Raw genomic sequence first — 23,837 nt, 5'->3', positions numbered from 1 at the left:
TATTATTATGGAGCACAGTTATTATTATAGAGCACAGTTATTATTATGGAGCACAGTTATTATTATAGAGCACAGTTATTATTATGGTGCACAGTTATTATTATGGTGCACAGTTATTATTATAGTGCACAGTTATTATTATGGAGCACAGTTATTATTATAGTGCACAGTTATTATTATGGAGCACAGTTATTATTATAGTGCACAGTTAATATTATGGAGCACAGTTATTATTATGGAGCACAGTTATTATTATAGAGCACAGTTATTATTATAGAGCACTGTTATTATTATGGTGCACAGTTATTATTATAGAGCACAGTTATTATTATGGGGCACAGTTATTATTATAGAGCACAGTTATTATTATGGAGCACAGTTATTATTGTGGTGCACAGTTATTATTATAGTGCACAGTTATTATTATTATTATAGAGCACAGTTATTATTATGGTGCACAGTTATTATTATAGTGCACAGTTATTATTATTATTATTATTATTATAGAGCACAGTTATTATTATAGTGCACAGTTATTATTATTATTATTATTATTATTATTATTATTATTATAGAGCACAATTATTATTATAGTGCACAGTTATTATTATGGAGCACAGTTATTATTATGGAGCACAGTTATTATTATAGAGCACAATTATTATAATGGAGCACAGTTATTATTATAGAGCACAGTTATTATTATAGAGCACAGTTATTATTATGGTGCAAAATTATTATTATGGAACACAGTTATTATTATAGAGCACAGTTATTATTATAGAGCACAATTATTATAATGGAGCACAGTTATTATTATGGTGCACATTTATTATTATAGTGCACAGTTATTATTATGGAGCACAGTTATTATTATATTGCACAGTTATTATTATGGAGCACAGTTATTATTATATTGCACAGTTATTATTATAGAGCACAGTTATTATTATGGAGCACAGTTATTATTATGGAGCACAGTTATTATTATATTGCACAGTTATTATTATGGAGCACAATTATTATAATGGAGCACAGTTATTATTATGGAGCACAGTTATTATTATAGAGCACAGTTATTATTATGGAGCACAGTTATTATTATAGAGCACAGTTATTATTATGGAGCACAGTTATTATTATAGTGCACAGTTATTATTATGGAGCACAGTTATTATTATGGTGCACAGTTATTATTATGGAGCACAGTTATTATTATAGAGCACAGTTATTATTATGGAGCACAGTTATTATTATAGAGCACAGTTATTATTATGGAGCACAGTTATTATTATAGAGCACAGTTATTATTATGGTGCACAGTTATTATTATGGTGCACAGTTATTATTATAGTGCACAGTTATTATTATGGAGTACAGTTATTATTATGGAGCACAGTTATTATTATGGAGCACAATTATTATTATAGTGCACAGTTATTATTATGGGGCACAGTTATTATTATGGAGCACAGTTATTATTATAATGCACAGTTAATATTATAGAGCACAATTATTATAATGGAGCACAGTTATTATTATAGAGCACAGTTATTATTATGGAGCACAGTTATTATTATGGTGCAAAGTTATTATTATGGAGCACAATTATTATTATAGAGCACAGTTATTATTATGGAGCACAGTTATTATTATATTGCACAGTTATTATTATGGTGCACAGTTATTATTATAGAGCACAGTTATTATTATAGAGCACAGTTATTATTATGGAGCACAGTTATTATTATAGAGCACAGTTATTATTATAGAGCACAGTTATTATTATGGGGCACAGTTATTATTATAGTGCACAGTTATTATTATGGAGCACAGTTATTATTATAGAGCACAGTTATTATTATGGTGCACAGTTATTATTATAGAGCACAGTTATTATTATGGGGCACAGTTATTATTATAGAGCACAGTTATTATTATGGTGCACAGTTATTATTATAGAGCACAGTTATTATTATAGAGCACAGTTATTATTATGGAGCACAGTTATTATTATTATGGGGCACATTTATTATTATAGTGCACAGTTATTATTATGGAGCACAGTTATTATTATAGAGCACAGTTATTATTATGGAGCACAGTTATTATTATGGAGCACAATTATTATTATAGTGCACAGTTATTATTATGTAGCACAGTTATTATTATGGAGCACAGTTATTATTATAGAGCACAGTTATTATTATGGAGCACAGTTATTATTATGGAGCACAGTTATTATTATAGAGCACAGTTATTATTATGGGGCACAGTTATTATTATAGTGCACAGTTATTATTATGGAGCATAGTTATTATTATGGTGCACAGTTATTATTATAGAGCACAGTTATTATTATGGAGCACTGTTATTATTATGGAGCACAGTTATTATTATAGTGCACTGTTATTATTATGGAGCATAGTTATTATTATGGTGCAAAGTTATTATTATAGAGCACAGTTATTATTATGGGGCACAGTTATTATTATAGTGCACAGTTATTATTATGGAGCACAGTTATTATTATGGGGCACAGTTATTATTATAGAGCACAGTTATTATTATGGAGCACAGTTATTATTATGGTGCACAGTTATTATTATGGAGCACAGTTATTATTATGGGGCACAGTTATTATTATAGTGCACAGTTATTATAATTATGGAGCACAGTTATTATAGAGCACAGTTATTATTATGGTGCACTGTTATTATTATGGAGCACAGTTATTATTATGGAGCACAGTTATTATTATGGGGCACAGTTATTATTATAGTGCACAGTTATTATAATTATGGAGCACAGTTATTATAGAGCACAGTTATTATTATGGAGCACAGTTATTATTATGGAGCACAGTTATTATTATAGTGCACAGTTATTATTATGGAGCACAGTTATTATTATGGGGCACAGTTATTATTATAGAGCACAGTTATTATTATGGAGCACAGTTATTATTATGGAGCACAGTTATTATTATGAAGCACAGTTATTATTATGGTGCACAGTTATTATTATGGAGCACAGTTATTATTATGGGGCACAGTTATTATTATAGTGCACAGTTATTATAATTATGGAGCACAGTTATTATTATAGTGCACAGTTATTATTATGGAGCACAGTTATTATTATGGAGCACAGTTATTATTATAGAGCACAGTTATTATTATGGTGCACAGTAGAGATGAGCGAGCACTAATATGCTCGGGTACTCGTTATTCGAGACGAACTTTTCCCGATGCTCGAGTGCTCGTCTCGAATAACGAGCCCCATTGAAGTCAATGGGAGACTCGAGCATTTTTCAAGGGGACCAAGGCTCTGCACAGGGAAGCTTGGCCAAACACCTGGGAACCTCAGAAAAGGATGGAAACACCACGGAAATGGACAGGAAAAAGCAGGGGCAGCATGCATGGATGCCTCTGAGGCTGCCTAATCGCACCATTATGCCAAAATTATGGGCAACAGCATGGCCATGACAGAGTGACAGAATGAAGCTAGATAGCATCTAAAACATCCAATAATTGACCCTGACACTATAGGGGACGGCATGCAGAGGCAGCGGCAGCAGCGGCAGGCTAGAGAGTGGCATGGCGACATACCCTAAATGGACTCAGGCTTCAAACCAATGGGTGGCAGAGAGGAACCAAAGGAGGTGAGCAAGAAGCGCTCAAATAATATCGCTACATGATAAAAGTTTGCCAGTATATTTTGTGGATTACACAGCAGGGTGGCGACAAAGTTAACATGGAAGCCATGAAAACAACCCAAAATTCTGCCTGACACAGCTCGTTTGATAAGGGGACCATGTATGGAGGCAGTGAACTAGTAGTAGATTAAAGGTGCTGCAGTTAAAACTATGTTAGTTGGATCTTGGCATGGAGCTGGCGCTCCGCTGCCAGACGAGCTTTCGCCAATCCAAGCCCCTGTCTCTAGGCTACTCCCCAAACAGCACTTCTAAGAACCTTTTGTATAAGATCAAGTGTAGTAGCGTTCTTATAAGTTTAGGATATGGCGGGTGAGGGGAATGTAAACAGATGCGCAAGAAGCGCTGAAATAATATTGGTAAATGATAAAAGTTTGCCAGTATATTTTGTGGATTACACAGCAGGGTGGCGACAAAGTTAACAAGTTTGTTGTGGAAGCCATGAAAACAACCCAAAATTCTGCCTGACACAGCTCGTTTGATAAGGGGACCATGTATGCCTACAGTTCATGCCAGTCGCTGCACTGGCTGCCAGTCTCCTTTCGAATACAGTTTAAAATAATAACCCTCATCCATAAAGCTCTGTATAATGTTGCACCCCCCTACCTCTCCTCTCTTATCTCAGTATATCGCCCAACCCGTGCTCTTAGATCCGCCAGTGATCTTAGATTAACCTCTAATCTGTTATCCAGCAACCAACAGGCACCAGACTTAAAAAAGAGGAGGAGGAAAAAGACCAGGTGAATTGGCTTGTAATCAGTTAACCCTGGACACTTACAGGATACAAAACAAGTCCTTAGGACTATGTCCAATATAAAGTGGCATCAAGATTGTATATGGGTTACATGTGATATTTCAGCGTTATACACGAGTATACCCCATGATAAGGCATTAGAGGCTCTGCAGTATCACATGGAAAAATATACATCTTACAGTACAGAATTACAACAATATATTTTGACAGTGACACATGTTCTTTTGCAGAATAATTTTTTTACTTTCAACAATGATTATTATTTACAAACACAAGGATGCCCCATGGGCTCCTGTTTTTCTCCGTCACTGGCAAATATTTACGTCTCCTGGTGGGAACAGGAATTTATCTATTCTGACAATAACCCTTTTCGAGATCTTATATATTTTTTTGGCCGTTATATAGATGATGGTCTGCTTATATGGAGGGGCACCCCTACATCCATATCTGAATTTATTGTGTACATTAATAACAATGATTATAACCTGGAGTTTACACACAATATAGGTACAAATGAGATTACTTTCTTAGATGTGACCCTAAGGGGGGACAATATCACGGGTAACATTGAGTCGGTGTTATACCGTAAAGAAATTAGTGGCAATTCAATCCTTCAAGCCACCAGTTGTCACCCACAACATGTAATTCGCAATCTCCCTGTAGGAGAATTTATTAGAGCAAGAAGAAGTTGTAGCAGTTCTGACACCTTCAGAAAGGAATGCTCTATCATGACAAACAGATTAGAGAACAGAGGATATTCAAACAGGGATATAGCGAGAGCAAAGACTATAGCCAGTGAAAGGACTAGGGAGTCTCTCCTAAAAAATCAACATGAGAATAATAGACAGAATCCTACTGCGCATAAAGTGGTTTTTTCCACAACGTACAGCGAGGATTACAAAGATATTGTCAAAATAATCAAAAAATATCTTCCGGTATTGGAAGCAGATAATAAACTTAAAAATATCCTACGTCCAGGGTGTCAGTTTGTTTCTAGAAGAGCGTGCACAATAGGGAATTTAGTTTCACCCTCCACATTTTCTTCTATACCACAGGGCAAAACAAATACATGGCTAGATACAAAAGGCTCTTATGCCTGTGGTGGAAATAGGTGTAATGTATGTAGATTTATGACCAACAAAAAAGTTTTGTCTTCTGATCAAGACAATAAGCCTAGAAATATCAAGTCGTTTATAAATTGCAACACTAAATATGTTGTTTACTTGGCTTATTGTAACATCTGTAGAGTACAGTATATTGGGAGCACTATACGTTCCCTCAAGAAGAGAATTGCAGAACATGTAACTGATGGTTCCAAATTTACAGACAAAAACATTTCCAGTCTCTCCAGACATTTTTATTATACACACAAAGGAGATTTTTCCTCTTTGGAAGTTGCCGGCATAGAGAGGGTTACTATCCCAATCAGAGGAGGGAACAGAACACACAAACTGCGCAACCGCGAGATGTTTTGGATTTTAACATTAAATACCCAAATGCCGACAGGTTTAAATAACAAAACAGATACGTTATATCTATATTGAGAATTCCCAAAACACATGCAATGGGGTTTATTACTGGAGTCTTTTGCTCTAACTTGGTGCCATAACGCATCGGCCATTGACCCATGCAGTCATGAATAGGTACATAGTCTAAATATAACGCTGGGTCTATACAATAAAGAGGTCATGGTGTTTTTCGAATAGTGTTGGAATATCTATGTTATAAACAACATGATGAGCGCTGAATATCATAAAATAATCTTCCGTCCATGTGACGTTAACTGTATGTGTTAACATGCATGTTAACATATGTTAACATAGTATATATTAACATATATTCAAATGTATTTAGTTCATTTTAGCATATATTTTTTCATGTGGTTGCATTAATAGCAGGTTTGTACACAAAGTAAATTATGTCCGAATGTTTACCTGTATACTTTGATGAACTAGCATGTTTTGTCATGGAATGTATCTCTGCTGCCGTTATGTAATGGTTAACTGATTACAAGCCAATTCACCTGGTCTTTTTCCTCCTCCTCTTTTTTAAGATGGAGGATCACAATGATTTTTTAGATCATGAATAAGGACGCAAGCACACTAGTCCGAAACGCGTAGATCTTTTCTTTTTTGGATGATATGCCAGGATGTGACCTTGCAATTTTAATATTTACAAAATAAAAATTCAAATATTTTTTTAAAGAAGATTCTGAGTGCTGGAATACCTTCGTTTCATTGTGCATCATTCAGTCAACCGGCAGGACTGCCTTTCCGTGCACCGAGAGCTAAGGAGGAATAGGACCTCGTCTATATTGAGGATGCAGCTTATGTGAGTGAGCGGTGGCTTTCTTTCTATAGGCACCAGACTTCTCTGCAGTCCCATTCACCCTGGACCTGGTATATAAGATGACGGCTGAGTGGTTCAAGCGACAGCAATTCCATTTATTATATTTTGTTCTATTCCCTAAGAAGAATGGCTTGACCATTAAATATTCTTTTACCTCGTGTTACCCCATCATCTTCATAAACCGTAAGCTCTGGCGAGCAGGGACCTCACTCCTGTTGTTCCATACAAATGTTGTGCTCTGTTACATTACATTTGTATTTGTTTCCTATGATTTGTAAAGCGCTACGAAATATGATGGCGCTATATAAATAAAGATTATTATTATTATTATTATTATGGAGGCAGTGAACTAGTAGTAGATTAAAGGTGCTGCAGTTAAAACTATGCTGCAGCACCTTTAATCTACTACTACCTTACTGCCTCCATACATCGTCCCCTTATCAAACGAGCTGTGTCATGCAGAATTTTCAGGTGTTTCACCAGATACATAGTGGAACTCGGCCCATCTGTCGCCGCCATGCTGGAGACCTGAAGTTGCAATCATAGCAGCGCAATATGGATGCCCCATACTGTCGCTCTTAATCATGGAACCATTTCCGTAAAAACAATTAAAAATAGAACCACTATGCTATTCCATTATTCCTAGGTGAAATATTCAAACGACCCGGCCTGCTTTGAAAATTATAATTTTTTCAAAGTAAACGCCTGGCCCCCAGGCCCATTTTGGGTGGGGAGGAGCCGAGAGATAGGGGCTTGGACAGGCGAAAGCTCGCCTGGCAGCGGACCGCCAGCTCCATCCCAAGATTAGGCAGCCTCAGAGGCATCCATGCATGCTGCCCCTGCTGTTTCCTGTCCATTTTGCCTCCACGATCCTCCACAGCGTCCACCAATGTCTCCATGCGCAACTTTCAACTCTCTATACCCCAGACGCTGGAGCACGAGAGGATATGCAGCACATCATCCCCTTATCAAACGAGCTGTGTCAGGCAGAATTTTCAGGTGTTTCACCAGATACATAGTGGAACTCGGCCCATCTGTCACCATGCTGAAGACCTGAAGTTGCAATCATAGCAGCGCAATATGGATGCCCCAGTAGTCACTCTTAATCATGGAAGTCGTCTCCATGGCTGCCTCCACATGTCGTCCCTTTATCAAACGAGCTGTGTCAGGCTCATTTTTCGGGTGTTTCACCAGATACGTTATGGAACTTGGTCACTATGTCGCCACCATGCTGTGTTATCGACTAAATATACCATCAACCTTTTGTTCATTTCAGTGCTTCTTGCTCACCTCCTTTGGTGAAACCTGAGTCCATTTAGGGTATGTCGCCATGCCACTCTCTAGCCTGCCGCTGCTGCCGCTGCCTCTGCATGCCTTCCCCTATAGTGTAAGGGTCAATTATTGGATGTTTTAGATGCTATCTAGCCTCATTCGGTCACTCTGTCATGGCCATGCTGTTGCCCATAATTTTGGCATAATGGTGCGATTAGGCAGCCTCAGAGGCATCCATGCATGCTGCCCCTGCTGTTTCCTGTCCATTTCTGTGGTGTTTCCATCCTTTTCTGAGGTTCCCAGGTGTTTGGCCAAGCTTCCCGTGCAGAGCCTTGGTCCCCTTGAAAAATGCTCGAGTCTCCCATTGACTTCAATGGGGCTCATTATTCGAGACGAGCACTCGAGCATCGGGAAAAGTTTGTCTCGAATAACGAGTACCCGAGCATTTTAGTGCTCGCTCATCTCTAGTGATTAGGCAAGAGTCGGGGTCACAGAGGGTGATTCACTACTTAGACGATTTCCTGTGTGTGGGCCCGAGTAAGGGATGGGGGGGTTGGGTGTTGCTGCAGACGCTGGAATACGTGTTCCATAAATTTGGGGTACCTCTAGCAAAAGACAAAACGGAGGGCCCTGTCACTTGTTTGTGTTTTTTGGGAATTGAGATAGATTCAATGAAAATTACCGTTTTGCGTTGAATTCATTGGATTCGGCGATCGTTGTCCCCGGCTACCTGGGAAGCGTACAGAAAGGTTTGGAAGAGTTGGTTTTTGTTCACAGATGAATGGGTGGCTTTGGGTGAGCAAAGGGCGCGGTCTGATCAATTGTTCTGCTTTATGGCATTACTGTTTGATGGAGGGGTGTCGGGGTCAGTGATACATAAGAATCTGGCAGCGCTATCCTTTTTGTTTAAATTGCTGGGGGGTGAAGACTCGGCACAACCTTTTTTATAAGACAAGCAACTAAGGATTTTGTAAAGCAAGGGTCAGACAGGACGGCAGAAGACCTGTGTCTTTTGAGTTGTTGGGTAAAATAATGCAAGAGTTGGGGGCAGTTTGTAGGTCAAGTTATGAGGTTTTGTTGTTTCGGTTAGCGTATTCTTTGGCATTTTTGGGGGGCTTTTCGCATAAGGGAGTTGGTTAGCAGTAATCGGAAGAGTGAAGGGGGAGTGCAGGTCAGACATGTTAAGAAGGTGAATGAGGCTATGCATATTTGGTTGTTTGGGTCAAAGACAGATACGAAGGGGAAGGGGTTCTTGATAAAATTACATAGATTGGTGGGATGTAATTTTTGCCCGGTGTATGAGGCCTTTCTGGATGTACGGAGGCAAAAGGGCAGATCTTTACTAGTACACGAGGATTGTTCTGCCCTTTCCAAGTTTCAGTTTGTTGCAGTTTTTAGGGGATGTTTGGCTCAGATCGAATTATGCCCGGGGGAATAAAGCTCTCATTCCTTTAGGATTGGGGCAGCCACAGAGGCGGCAAGGTGGGGAATGAGGAAGGAGGAGATTATGAGAATTGGCAGATGGGAGTCACAGCGGTTCAAATCTTTTGTCAGGCCAGGACTGTTGGAGTAACAGAAGTGGGAAAGGGTAGTTAGGGGGGAGGTTTTGGGTTTGAATAAACAAAAAAGAGAAAAATATGGTAACGGCTCACCCCTCTGAAGGCTGCAGTTGTCTCAATGTGAATTTCGGCCGGGTGCACGGAAAGTCCCTTTAACTGCCTGGAAATCCAGTATAAACATTATTATAGAAGAAGCAAAAATACATATGAGGGCGGGAGATCCAGCATCCAAAAAAAATTTTGTCTCCTTTTGTTTTGGTTGTTTTTTGTGTCTCCATGTTCTTCACCGTGTTTATTTTTTAAAGAGAAGAAAATTAAAATATTCTACTATGTCTTAACAGCGATTCTTCACTGACATTTTTTGGATGCTGGATCTCCCGCCCTCATATGAATTTTTGCTTCTTCTATAATTTTGGGTTTGAATGTTGCTGTTGAAATACTGTTTATATTTCTCAGGGGCAGGAAAATGTGTTGTGTGGGTTTTTGGCAATTCTTTCGTGTACTGGGCAAAGGCTAAGCTCCGGCTTTGTGGTAGGTCATTGGGTTTAATCCCAGATCAGGTGAGTGTGCGCTGGTTGGGTTTTCGTGGCCTAACGTGGAGCAGAGTGTGGCCTAAGCTGCAGGAGTGTTTTCGTAGATGGGGTCCACCGAATGTGTTGATGTTGCATGTTGGGGGGAATGATATTGGGAATTTTCCAATTCGCCCTGTCCAATTCACACTCCAAATAATCCTGGTAGATTGATTAGATTGTGAGCCCCATTGGGGACAGGGACTGGTCTGTGCAGCGCTGCGTTATCTGTGTGCGCTATATAAATAAATGAATAATCATCAAATCATGAGACTGTCTAAATATATTATCTGATTTTCATCAACAAGGTTACATATATATATATATATATATATATATATATATATATATATATATATATATATTCACTGGAGATAAAAAGTAGAGAGCAATGTCTGATCACTGGATTTTTTCCGAAGTGATACAATCTCCATTGTTGGACATGTGATGGATGTGTCCGGGGTCACCATCTACTAGAACAGGGTTGTACACAATTCTGTGCAACAGAGAAAGGTTATAAAGACATTTCCTGCAGGTCCCAGCGGTCACCAGTCAGTAGGAAGTGCACAGGACCTCAGACCCGGCCACAGGACCTCTGCACCAGTCACAGGACCTCTGCACCAGCCACAGGACCTCAGCCCCGGCCCCAGGACCTCAGCCCCGGCCCCAGGAGCTCAGCCCCGGCCTCAGGACCTCAGCCCCGGCCTCAGGACCTCTGCACCGGCCGCAGGACCTCAGCCCCGGCCGCAGGACCCCAGCCCCGGCCACAGGACTTCAGTCCGGCCACAAGACATCACTGATCACTGCTGGGATGTGCTCGTCTCTTCTTCCAGTCTCTCCCTCAGTTCTGTGACTGTTGTGGGTTTCTTGGCCAGAACTTTGTCACCAAGGGTTTAGATCAGGACTCCGGGCTGTGGCCATTTCATTGTTTCAGTGTCTACTGCTTCAAGGATCTGCTTCACCTGTTTTTATATGTGACAGGGGGCAACGTCCTGCATGAAAATGGCTGCTGATTGAATGATGAACGCAAGGAAGGAGCCACAAGTTATTGTAGAAGGTTCTGATACTTTAATGGCTGGGCACATGGAGAGGCAGGGATGTCACCAGTTACCCCTCTCCCACCGCTCACGTCTGTGTGTAATGTATAGTATTGTTACATTCATCAAAAATATATATGCAGTGTCCTGTGTATAGTGCAGGGGGCGCAGGATTCAGGACTTCTGGAATCTGACCCCTCCTGCGCGGCTCCGACAGAGGTCAACAACATTTTTTTGGTGCATTTCTACCATGGGGCGTGCAGCACAATTCTGTCAGACTTTGCATGATAAATGTGTGGCATGGTCTGTGCACAGGAGCGCCCCCTTCAGTGCAGAATAGTGCAGCACAAATGTGTTGCTGACACTTCTTAAATACCTTAAAGAGGACCTGTCACCCATAAATTCGGCAATAGGAGATGTTACGGAGCTCAGCTTTGATTTTCCCACGGCTTTATATAAACTTAATGCTGAGCTTTGATTGGTTGCCGTGGGCAACTAGAATAGTTTTACCTCAGACGCTTGTGATAAATCTCCCCCTATGTATTTATATACATTATATATTTTATAGGATTTTTTTGTATGTGTATTTTACACCTCAGTTACATTACCATTTGTAATTGTTTTAGTTATTTGGACCTGATGAAGTAGGTTCCTGATCCACTGCTGAGCGGAGAAGCCGTGCTGGTGCATGTGGTGCCTTACTGCATCACTAATGATAGATCTGAGCCATTGTGTCGTCCCATGTAAATATATGCTAACATAAGTAAAAAAACAAAACTATATATACTCTAGTATAAGCCGAGTAACCCCTAATTTTACCACCAAAAAAACCTATTGACTCGAGTATAAGCCGAGGGTGGGAAATGCATTGGTCACAGTCTCCCAGTATACAGCCTGCCAGCCCCCTGTAGTATACAGCCAGCCAGCCCCCATGTATTATACAGCCAGCCAGCCCCCATGTAGTATACAGCCAGCTCCTCGTAGTATATATACAGCCTGCCAGCCCCGCGTAGCATACAGCCAGCCAGCCCCGCGTAGCATACAGCCAGCCTGCCACCTCCTCGTAGTATATATACAGCCAGCCAGCCCCGCGTAGCATACAGCCAGCCAGCCCCGCGTAGCATACAGCCTGCCACCTCCTCGTAGTATATATAGAGCCAGCCAGCTCCGCGTAGCATACAGCCTGCCAGCCCCGCGTAGCATACAGCCTGCTAGCCCCTGTAGTATAAAGCCTGCCAGCCCCAGTGGTATATAGCCTGCCAGCCCCCTGTAGTATATAACCAACCAGCCCCCAGTAGTATACAGCCTGCCAGCCCCCAGTAGTATACAGCCTGCCAGCCCCCAGTAGTATGTAGCCTGCCAGCCCCCTGTAGTATACAGCCTGCCAGCCCCAGTAGTATAGAGCCTGCCAGCCCCAGTAGTATAGAGCCTGCCAGCCCCCTGTAGTGTATTGCATGCCAGCCCCAGTAGTATATAGCCTGCCAGCCCCGCGTAGCCTACAGCCTGCCAGCCCCGCGTAGCCTACAGCCTGCCAGCCCCGCGTAGCCTACAGCCTGCCAGCCCCGCGTAGCCTACAGCCTGCCAGCCCCGCGTAGCATACAGCCTGCCAGCCCCGCGTAGCCTACAGCCTGCCAGCCCCGCGGAGCCTACAGCCTGCCCGCCGAATCCCCGATGCTCGTTGCGCCAGAGGGTGAGTATGTAAGTAAATTTTTTAATTGACTCGTGTATAAGCCGAGGTGAGGTTTTCCAGCACTATTTTTGTGCTGAAAAACTCGGCTTATACACGAGTATATACAGTAACAGTATTTTAAGCTTATTTCATAAATTGTATATATTCTAAAGAACGGTATCGGGGGCAGGTGGTAGCGTGGGGGTACACCAAAGTGCAAGTGTGCTTGGGTTACAACCACTAAATACTTGTGGATGATTTCATTTAACGTCTCACATGTCATGAAAAAAAGTAAGGATGGTTCTTATATGTAAAGCCGTTCCCAAGGAATCTTTATTTAAAGAAGAACAGCAAAGATTGACCTGGACACTTAGTCTCCAATGACCCCCGGCCACAAAGGGCTATTCTGGGATTTCTCTCTATTCTGAACATGAAAATGGCTTCTCCCCGTGTGGCTTCTCTCAGGCCTTAACTAAAAGATCAATTTGTCTCTATAAAAACATTGCCACATTTTGAACATGAAAACGTCATTCCCGGGTAAATCCTCTGATCGTTTACAATACGAGTTTTCTGAGCAAAACATTTCTTACATTCTAAACATGAAAATGACCTCTCTGTGTGGCTTCTCTCATGTCTTATAAGATAAATCTTCTCTATAAAACATTTCCCACATTCTGAACAGGAAAACGGTTTCTCCCCCGTGTGCCGTCTTTGGTGTTTTAGGAGATCGGATTTCAGAGTGAAACTTTTCCCACATTCTAAACACAAGTATGGCTTCTCCCCTGTGTGAATTCTTTGGTGGGTTACAAGATGAGTTTTCTGGGAAAAACACCTGTCACATTCTGAGCATGAAAATGGCTTCTCCCCTGTGTGAGTTCTCAAGTGTAAGACAAGATGTGATTTGTTGGTAAAGCATTTGCCACACTTTGAACATGAATATGGCTTCTCCCCTGTGTGAATTCTCTCGTGTCTAACGAGTTCTGATTTATATTTATAACATTTACTACATTCTGAACAAGAAAAGGTCTTCTCTCTGGTCCGTCCATTAGGATGTTCCAGGCGCTCATAATATCCATCTTCTGTGATCTGAATCTCGGAATATATCAGCTGCTCCTCTGAGCTCTGGGTAAAGACATCTGTGGAGAGGAAAAGGGCCACAGAAAAGCGAGTAGATCAAATGTTATTACTGTTATTATTAGAGATTATAATACATTTATTTATAAAATGTTAAATTCTCTTATGTCTGCCACATTCTGAACATAAAATCTATAAAATACATCGGTTTCCTGAATGAATTCTCAGATCTAAAGCTCTGATTTTAGTGTAAAACTTCTTTCGCATTCCGGACAAGAATGATATATATTTCTATATGGGATCATTTATGGCTTTAAGGGGTTATCCGGGTTTAAAAAATTTTTTATGTCCGGGCTGGGGAGGGCTATTTAAACATAATAAACATCTACTTACCTCCTCCGGTGCTGCCGATGTCCCGCGCCACGGCCCGTCTTCTCCGTGCGCCGGTTTCATTACACCGGCGCACAGGGAGCTTCCGGCCGGCCGGAAGCTCCCATGCGCACCATCTCCCAGCGCTTACAACGCTGAGAGATAGGGACGCATGGGAGGAGCCCCTGCTGTCCACAGCCCCCTTCCTCAGACGTGTCCCTCGAAACGTCACAGCAGGTGGACGATACCACTCTGTCCAACAGTCAGAGACAAGGCAGTCTCAGCCCTGGGGCCTCCAAACATGTGAGTGTTGCGAAGAAAAAAACTACTAGAACGCCAAATGAGGTGAATTTCTTTATATCTTCAAAATTCATGTGATAGCACACTCACTAGGACGTACGTACACTAGCCGAAAAAATGTTATAATATATAAGAAGATTTAAGAAAATGAAAATGAATTGATGTAAATACATGTATATATTTGAAAGAAGTAAAACCTACCATCAGAAATCTACCTGTTAAGGAGAAGAAGAAATTTCCTTAGCGGCACTGCAATAAAGTAAAGGATGGGTGCACGCTACAACCGGACAGCCACGTCCTTCCAAATATAGGAAAACAAAAGCGAACGGCACCCAAAATAGTGGAATAATTCAAGTGGTGAAAGCCTCGCTTTAGAAAGGCTTCAGATGAAGCTGAAACGTAGCAGCTTGGGAATTAACTCCACTTGAATTATTCCACTATTTTGGAGTGCCGTTCGTTTGTATAGACACAAGCAGTCTATAATGTTAAAGGTAGGTTAAAGGGGTCGTCCGGTTAGGCCCTATGCTTAGCCTAATTTACTGATTGGTGGGGGCCTCAGTGATGGGACCCCCACAGATCATGAGAACAGGGGTCTGATGTACCCCCGAGATGAGCGGAGCAGCTGATCGCACAAGTGCACCCCCCCCCATTCCTCTCTATGGAGCTGACGGAGATTGCCGAGCGCCGTACTCAGCGATCTCTATCAGCTCTATAGATATGAAGGGGCCGCCCCATCCACTTACTACAACCAGATACCCCTTTAGTTTGAACATTGAGAGATAGAACATCAAAAAATCAAATCCAGAAATCACATTGTATAAAATTTATTTGCATTCTGCTGAGATAAACAACTATTTCATCTCCTACCAACCATTAAGAGCTCCGGCTCCTACAGACCAGTTATTAAAATATGGATGAAATACACAATGACTCGTGGGGCATCCGTGATCCTGAGGAAGGTGAGAGATCAGCCTAAAACTACCGGGTAGGAACTTGTAGCAGCTGGGACCACAGTCACCATGAAAGAAGTAAATGGCTTCTCCCCTGTGTGGCTTCTCCCTAGTGTGGCTTCTCTTCTGTATAAAAAGCTCTAAATGAAAGTTGCATTTTTGTGACATTCTAAATATCATCAAGAACATGAAAATGGTTTTTCAGCTGTGTGAATTCTCTGGTGTTGTAACAGATTTCTTTTCTCAGCAAAGCATTTCCCACAATCTGAACACAACTATGGCTTCTCGCCTGTGTGCATTCTACGATGTGCAGCAAGACTTGATTTGCGAGCGAAACATTTTCCACATTCAGAGCATGAAAATGGCTTCTCCCCTGTGTGAATTCTCTCATGGTTAACAAGGGCTGATTTCAGAATAAAACATTTCCCACATTCTGAACATGAAAACGGCTTCTCCCCTTTGTGAATTTTCTTATGGAATTCAAGACTTTTCTTTATAGAAAAACATTTACCACATATGACACATGAAAATGGCTTCTCTCCTGTGTGAATTCTCTGATGTATTACAAGTTCATATTTCAAGCTAAAACTTTTACCACATTCGGGGCATGAAAATGGCTTCTCCCCTGTGTGAATTCTCTGATGGTATAAAAGTTCTGATTTTAGCCTAAAACATTTACCACATTCGGGACATGAAAATGGCTTCTCCCCTGTGTGAATTCTCTGATGGTATACAAGTTCTGATTTTATCCTAAAACATTTACAACATTCGGGACATGAAAATGGCTTCTCCCCTGTGTGAATTTTCTGATGGCTAACAAGGCTTGATTTCGCAATAAAAGATTTTCCACATTCTGAACATGAAAATGGCTTTTCCCCTGTGTGAGTTCTCTGATGGTTTACAAAATCTTTTTTCCACCTGAAACATTTACCACATTCGGGACATGAAAATGGCTTCTCTCCTGTGTGAATTCTCTGATGGTTTACAAAATCTTCTTTCAACCTAAAACATTTACCACATTCGGGACATGAAAATGGCTTCTCTCCTGTGTGAATTCTCTGATGGATAACAAGGCTTGATTTCACAGTAAAAGATTTTCTACATTCTGAACATGAAAATGGCTTCTCTCCTGTGTGAGTTCTCTGATGGCTTACAAGTTCTCTTTTAGTAGTAAAACATTTACCACATTCTGAACATGAAAATGGCTTCTCCCCTGTGTGAATCATTTGGTGTAGTATAAGATGTGCGTTACTGGGAAAACATCTGCTGCATTCAGAGCATGAAAATGACTTCTCCCCTGTGTGAATTCTCTGGTGTCTATAAAGATCTTTTTTATCTATAAAACCTTTGCCACATTCTAAACATGAATGTCGCTTCTCCCCCGTGTGAATTCTCTCATGTTTACAAAGATTTCTTTTCTCTTTAAAACCTTTCCCACATACTAAACATAGATATGGCTTCTCTCCCGTGTGAGTTCTCTCATGTCTAATAAGTAATGATTTAAACTTGAAACATTTGACACAATCTGAACATGAAAATGTCTTCTGCCCAGTGGAAGCTCTTAGTTGTCCGTCTCCTCTTTGGCGGCCTCTTTTCTTCCTCTTAGTCTGGGATGTATCAGAACAGAAGCCCAATGTAATAGGATCAGATGATGGGTCATTGCTGGGAAGGGCGGAGGGTAAATCCGTTTTTCTGGCGCCATTTTTATATGTATCTTGTGTAATCTCACAATCATCTGCTGTGATATCTGTAGACATCAGATGTTCCTCTGAACTCTGGGCGATGGCACCTGCCGGGAATAACAGGATCAGTGATTATTACGCTGATAAAATCTCTAATGATAATAATATTTTATACAAGTAGTGGAGACTTGTCCCATGTTGGGCAGAGAGAGGAGAAGAGCGGAGAAATCCGGCCATGGCTTTCTGAGACTGAGTATGTTTGATGGTGGAGCTTTGGAGAATACGAGTTCTCCTCGTCAGACATGATCTTATCCATAATACAGAAAACTCACAACATTTATAGATTTAAGGGAAAGAGGAAGGAAAGAATTGGAGTATAAATTGTTGCAGAGATTGACCCCGACCTCTGACCTGGAGGCCACGAGCAGATAAGAGCCAGCGCTGGCTTGTCGTGCCTCAGCTTTAGTTTATTGCCCTCCTGTTGTATATAAGTTGTCTGTGTATATATCAGTCAGGTGTCTTCTAGGTTGTTTAAGATCCTTTGATGACGACTATATTATACATTTCTTTATAAAAAGCTAAAATCTGTCTTGTCCAACATCTCAGTTTTCAGTGTAAATTGTGTCAATTCTACATTTTTATTTATCCTTATGTCCCAAGGTATGTTCTTAGTCAGCCTATACTACACCCCTACACGCCTGCTCCCCTATACCTCTACATCCCTGCACCCCTATACCTCTACATCCCTGCACCCTTATACCTCTACATCCCTGCACCCCTATACCTCTACATCCCTGCACCCCTATACCTCTACATCCCTGCACCCCTATACCTCTACATCCCTGCACCCCAATACCTCTACATCCCTGCACCCCTATACCTCTACATCCCTGCACCCCTATACCTCTACATCCCTGCACCCCAATAACTCTACATCCCTGCACCCCTATACCTCTACATCCCTGCACCCCTATACCTCTACATCCCTGCACCCCTATACCTCTACATCCCTGCACCTGCCCCCCTATACCTCTACATCCCTGCGCCCCTATACCTCTACATCCTTGCACCCCTATACCTCTACATCCCTGCACCCCTATACCTCTACATCCCTGCACCCCTATACCTCTACATCTCTGCACCCATATACCTCTACATCCCTGCCCCCCTATACCTCTACATCCCTGCACCCCAATACCTCTACATCCCTGCACCCTTATACCTCTACATCCCTGCCCCCCTATACCTCTGCATCCTTGCACCCCTATACCTCTTTATCCCTGCACCCCTATACCTCTACATCCCTGCACCCCTATACCTCTACATCCCTGCACCCCTATACCTCTACATCCCTGCACCCCAATACCTCTGCATCCCTGCACCCCAATACCTCTACATCCCTGCACCCTTACACCTCTACATCCCTGCACCGTTATACCTCTACATCCCTGCACCCCTATACCTCTACATCCCTGCACCCCTATACCTCTACATCCCTGCACCCTTATACCTCTACATCCCTGCACCCCTATACCTCTACATCCCTGCACCCCTATACCTCTACATCCTTGCACCCCTATACCTCTACATCCCTGCACCCCTATACCTCTACATCCCTCACCCCTATACCTCTACATCCCTGCACCCCTATACCTCTACATCCCTGCCCCCCTATACCTCTGCATCCCTGCACCCCAATACCTCTACATCCCTGCACCGTTATACCTCTACATCCCTGCACCCCTTTACCTCTACATCCCTGCACCCCTATACCTCTACATCCCTGCACCCTTATACCTCTACATCCCTGCACCCCTATACCTCTACATCCCTGCACCCCTATACCTCTACATCCTTGCACCCCTATACCTCTACATCCCTGCACCTGCCCCCCTATACCTCTACATCCCTGCGCCCCTATACCCCTACATCCCTGCGCCCCTATACCTCTACATCCCTGCACCCCTATACCTCTACATCCCTGCACCCCTATACCTCTACTTCCCTGCCCCCCTATACCTCTGCATCCCTGCACCCCAATACCTCTACATCCCTGCACCCTTATACCTCTACATCCCTGCCCCCCTATACCTCTGCATCCTTGCACCCCTATACCTCTACATCCCTGCACCCCTATTCCTCTACATCCCTCACCCCTATACCTCTACATCCCTGCACCCCTATACCTCTACATCCCTGCACCCCAATACCTCTGCATCCCTGCACCCCAATACCTCTACATCCCTGCACCCTTACACCTCTACATTCCTGCCCCCTATACCTCTACATCCCTGCACCCCTATCCATCTACATCCCTGCACCCCTATCCTTCTACATCCCTGCCCCCTATACCTCTACATCCTTGCACCCCTATCCCTCTACATCCCTGACCCCTATATCTCTACATCCCGGCACCCCTATACCTCTACATCCCTGCACCCCTATACCTCTACATCCCTGCACCCCTATACCTCTATTGAAGAGCGGTGAGTGACGACCATTTCTCTAACTTCTCGTTACTCGATTGCCTGTGCCATCTATGTGCCTAAGGACAGGAGCTCCACCATATTAAGATTGGGCCCCTACACGCATATGTTTTTCTCCATCTCAGGAACTTGAACACAGTTTATATTTTGCAAGACACGGAGTGGTGCCACTGGAATCTCTAGAGACTGTTACAGATCTATTATCTGGCTCATAACCCTGAAAACACAATCACCAATCAGGTTCTAGGACACATTTTGGGGAAGAGGAAAGAAAGGAGAACAGAAGAGGAATCAGTTCTATAAAGTAATGAATGATAAGTCCATCAGTACTCACCATCCTGGGGGTCCCCGACCCCAGCGTCATGTCCTCCTTCCCAGGCTCCCTCCTCCTCCTCCTCCTCCTCCGCCTCTTCTTCCTCCACCTTGGGGATCATCTTCTCCTCACTGTCACTTCCATCCATGTTAAACTTTGCTACGGGGAAATAAATAAGGACATCAATATCTCATGTAAAATATTTCCATCCAGAGATACATAAATTTCTGGTGAAGAATAAGAATTTCTATAAGAAAAGCCCCTGGTAAAACATCTACACACCATTCAGTCTATAGATACATACATAGATCTGCTCCGTGTCCAGTCAGGGTCTCAGTCCAAGCTCCTCCAGGTTCTTCCTCCAAGAAGTTCTCCTCATGTGAGTCCTGCTTGGGTCTCTTATACCCCCTGGTCTGCCCCTCTGGGAGATGTCCCACCCTAATGGTGAGAGAACTTCCTTCCATGTAAATGAAGGGCGTCGGTGCCACTTCCTAATCAGCCGGGCCCAGCACTTGTGACGCCTTCATTGTTCTCCTTTGTTCTGGGTTTATCATCCCCTCCTCAGACAACTGTGAGCAGGATGTGTCTTTCTCATGGAGCTCAATAACTTCATTTACAAGTGTTTACTAGGCCGAATGTCTCTGTGTGACTCCCATCCTCCACCTTAGAGAATGTGTATAAGGGATGGTTATTGTTGTCTCTTCCCCTGGTTCTAGGCCTTTCCCATTGTTTCTGTGAGAGTATCGGTCACATCTTACACTTTCATGAATATAAATCTATGTATCTGATATTTATACATCACCACAGCTCAGCTTCCATATTGTCCTCTAAAGACAATTTACCCCCTGTTAGAGATTTTTATCTGGGTCTCATACCCCCCATTGCATGGTGATTTTCAAATTAAATCTTTCATGGGTCCTGGTACCAGGAGGAGAGAACAAACCCAAGACGCAGACATTGCCTTTAACTGCACTCACATCACACTCTTTATTTCAAAAACCACAGTCATATATCAAAACAGAAAAAGCAGAATTGGGGGGAGTGAAGAAGGAGATAAGAATACTGTAATGCTATTGGCCATAATGAATTTACCAGCACATTCTCGGTAAAGGGTGATAGGCCTCGTTCACAGACATGTTTATCTACAGCATGTACAGAGAATGTCCCCAGAACCAAAGCCTTTATGATAAGAAGGAGAACATACCGAAGGTCAATCATCTCTCACATCTGCCAAGGAGAAACCTTTACAGGCAGGTTACACAAAAATGGCTGAATCATGACATTAGTGTGACAATGGTCAGCGAACATGTCCGCTGTATCTAAAATGGCGGACAGTACGCAAGATGGCGTCTGAAACCAGTGCGATCTCCTTAACTCCCCCAGATCAGATATCATTGTGTCTGTGCCAGTTTTTCTGTCTTTGGATCGTGCACGTGTATGTATGAAGTGTTTGCGCCATTTTTGTGTCGCGGCTGCACTTTGTCCAACACTTAATAAATCTTTGCACCTATAGAGGTGGGTTGTGCTTAGTCGCAGTTTGCGGCACATTTATTACTACGACTCAATGCTGTATAATGAAAGTGCACCCCCCCCCCCCCCATGTCTGTTACATCATCTAATCTACTTGTTGTGTTACTCAAACAATTCTATCCAGACGCTTATTCTCTGCCATTTCCCATAAACCCCAATAACTTTATACATCACAGAAGTAACATACAACCCTCACAGATTCTTACAGCTAAAAATACATGACACATATGACACAGGTGGTTTTTTTTAACCCTGCCAAATACATTTTTGCATTTTAACTTAAAAGTTTGGGCGCTGGAGTCTCCACCTGTACATGGACTACATCTTATTGTCCTATTCCTGAGTTGCCATTTTCCCAGAGCCACCATGACAGTTTCTTTGTAGAAGGATCACACTGGGAACTGCTGAGCTGTGGCTTCACTATTGTAGTTTTTATCTACTATTTTTGCTTATATCACAAACTGTACAGAGACAGCTAAGAGACGATTACACACTAGAGATGAGCGAGTATACTCGTCCGAGTATACTGCTCGGTCGAGTATTAGCATACTCGGACCGGCTCGTTACTCGGACGAGTATCTCGCCGGCTCGAGATCGAGCAGTAAATTAATAAAATAAATTGAATAAAAGTATTTTTATTGTAAAAATAAATGTTTTACTTGTAAGAACACATTGAAATAACACTATTCTTCACTTTCCAGGTGTTCGCGCGTGTCTCCCGCTAGGTTCAGAGATGTTCGGAACATCTGGAATGTGAAGAATATTGTTCTTTCAATGTGTTCTGCACTTAAATGGTCCTGTATTCACTGTTTTTAATGTTTTAATTCTATTCTTCGCTTTGCAGCTGTGCGCGCGTATCTCCGAACCTATCGGGAGACACGCGCGCACACCTGCAATGTGAAGAATAGAATTAAAACATTAAAAACAGTGAATACAGGAGCATTTAAGTGCAGAACACATTGAAAGAACACTATTCTTCACATTCCAGATGTTCGTGCACATCTCCTAACTTAGCGGGAGACACGCGCGAACACCTGCAAAGTGAAGAATAGTGTTATTTAAATGTGTTCTTACAAGTAAAACATCTGCAAACATCTGGAATTTTTTTTTTGCACTGTTCTTTTACTGTTCAGTTTTATTAAAAAAATGCTCGGGTCTCCCATTGACTTCAATGGGGCTCGATATTCGAGACGAGCACTCGAGCATCTGGAAAAGTTTGTCTCGAATAACGAGCACCCGAGCATTTTAGTGCTCGCTCATCTCTATTACACACCACAGACGGGTGGATACTGCTAGGACCGAACTGTGACCAAACTTTTCTGGTTTTCACTGAATAAAACCATTTGACTTCCCCTTCGGTTGGTGTACAATTGGGCAGCGGGAGATTCATTACATGAAATGTGAATGTGCAGCTGGTAAAACCTCTTACACTGTTACCTAGAACTTTCAACCAGAAAAGCCTGACTGTCCCTAATGTAATAAGTCGTAATGTCGTAAAACTTCCACTTATAAGAGAGGAAACCAGTTACAGTGTAAACATTATGTCCTGGAGGTTGTCGTCTGGCCGAGGCCCGTGGTATAGAGATTATCTGTCTGGTGTACTGTGGCCTAGGCCGGACTATACTTGGGATCATGTTAGAGGTGTATATTCTGCCCTGGAGGGGTATAGTTTGGCCTGGGCAATTCCATCCCTAAAGATATACTCTGGTCTGGGTTATTCCATACAAAGAGTTTCCATGGCCCAGCACACGGGATTTATGTCCTGGATTGTGGAAACTCTATTAATGGAATAAGCTGATCCTGTGCAGTGAGAGAAACAGAGGAGCCACTTCTATTATCTACTCACAGGGGTATTACATACAAATACTAAGTACCTCTGGGTCAGACTCTACCCAGGTTTAACCCGGGACAGGGTTACTATGGTCTGTAATATCACGGCTTTACTAAGTGAAATTCCACAAGGAATAAATGTCTCTAGATGTTTCATAATTGTCATTTGTAGAAATCTGATGGAATGTTGACACTGTGGGGCTTATTTACTAAGGGTTCGCGCCACTCACTTTCATTGGATTTTGCGCCATTTTTGGGGATTGCACGGCAGGTGTTTATCAGGTGTTTGTGCTGGGAATGTGTCGCACGGGATTGGATTGTGGCGCAGCTGCGCTGCCTCCATGCAACAGATATTGGGGGGCGTGCCGTCTGACGTGTG

At 42.3% G+C, this 23,837-nt stretch overlaps 1 protein-coding gene and 1 pseudogene across 1 annotated transcript; one reads left to right on the top strand and one right to left on the bottom strand.

Annotated features, from left to right (window-relative positions):
* Nucleotides 1-23,837, top strand: part of LOC140076187 (uncharacterized) — a 490,800-nt pseudogene that overhangs the window by 452,724 nt on the left and 14,239 nt on the right.
* LOC140075976 (uncharacterized) lies at nucleotides 15,636-16,952 on the bottom strand. Its single transcript, XM_072122458.1, has one exon. It carries the CDS (start codon nucleotides 16,841-16,843, stop codon nucleotides 15,893-15,895), a length of 951 nt encoding a protein of 316 aa, XP_071978559.1. The 5' UTR covers nucleotides 16,844-16,952; the 3' UTR covers nucleotides 15,636-15,892.

The sequence above is a fragment of the Engystomops pustulosus genome, chromosome 8 (genome assembly GCF_040894005.1).
Source record: "Engystomops pustulosus chromosome 8, aEngPut4.maternal, whole genome shotgun sequence".
Taxonomy (NCBI): Eukaryota; Metazoa; Chordata; class Amphibia; order Anura; family Leptodactylidae; genus Engystomops; species Engystomops pustulosus.
Note: the sequence above shows the minus strand (reverse complement) of the source record. Positions and strands in the feature narration are given on the sequence as shown.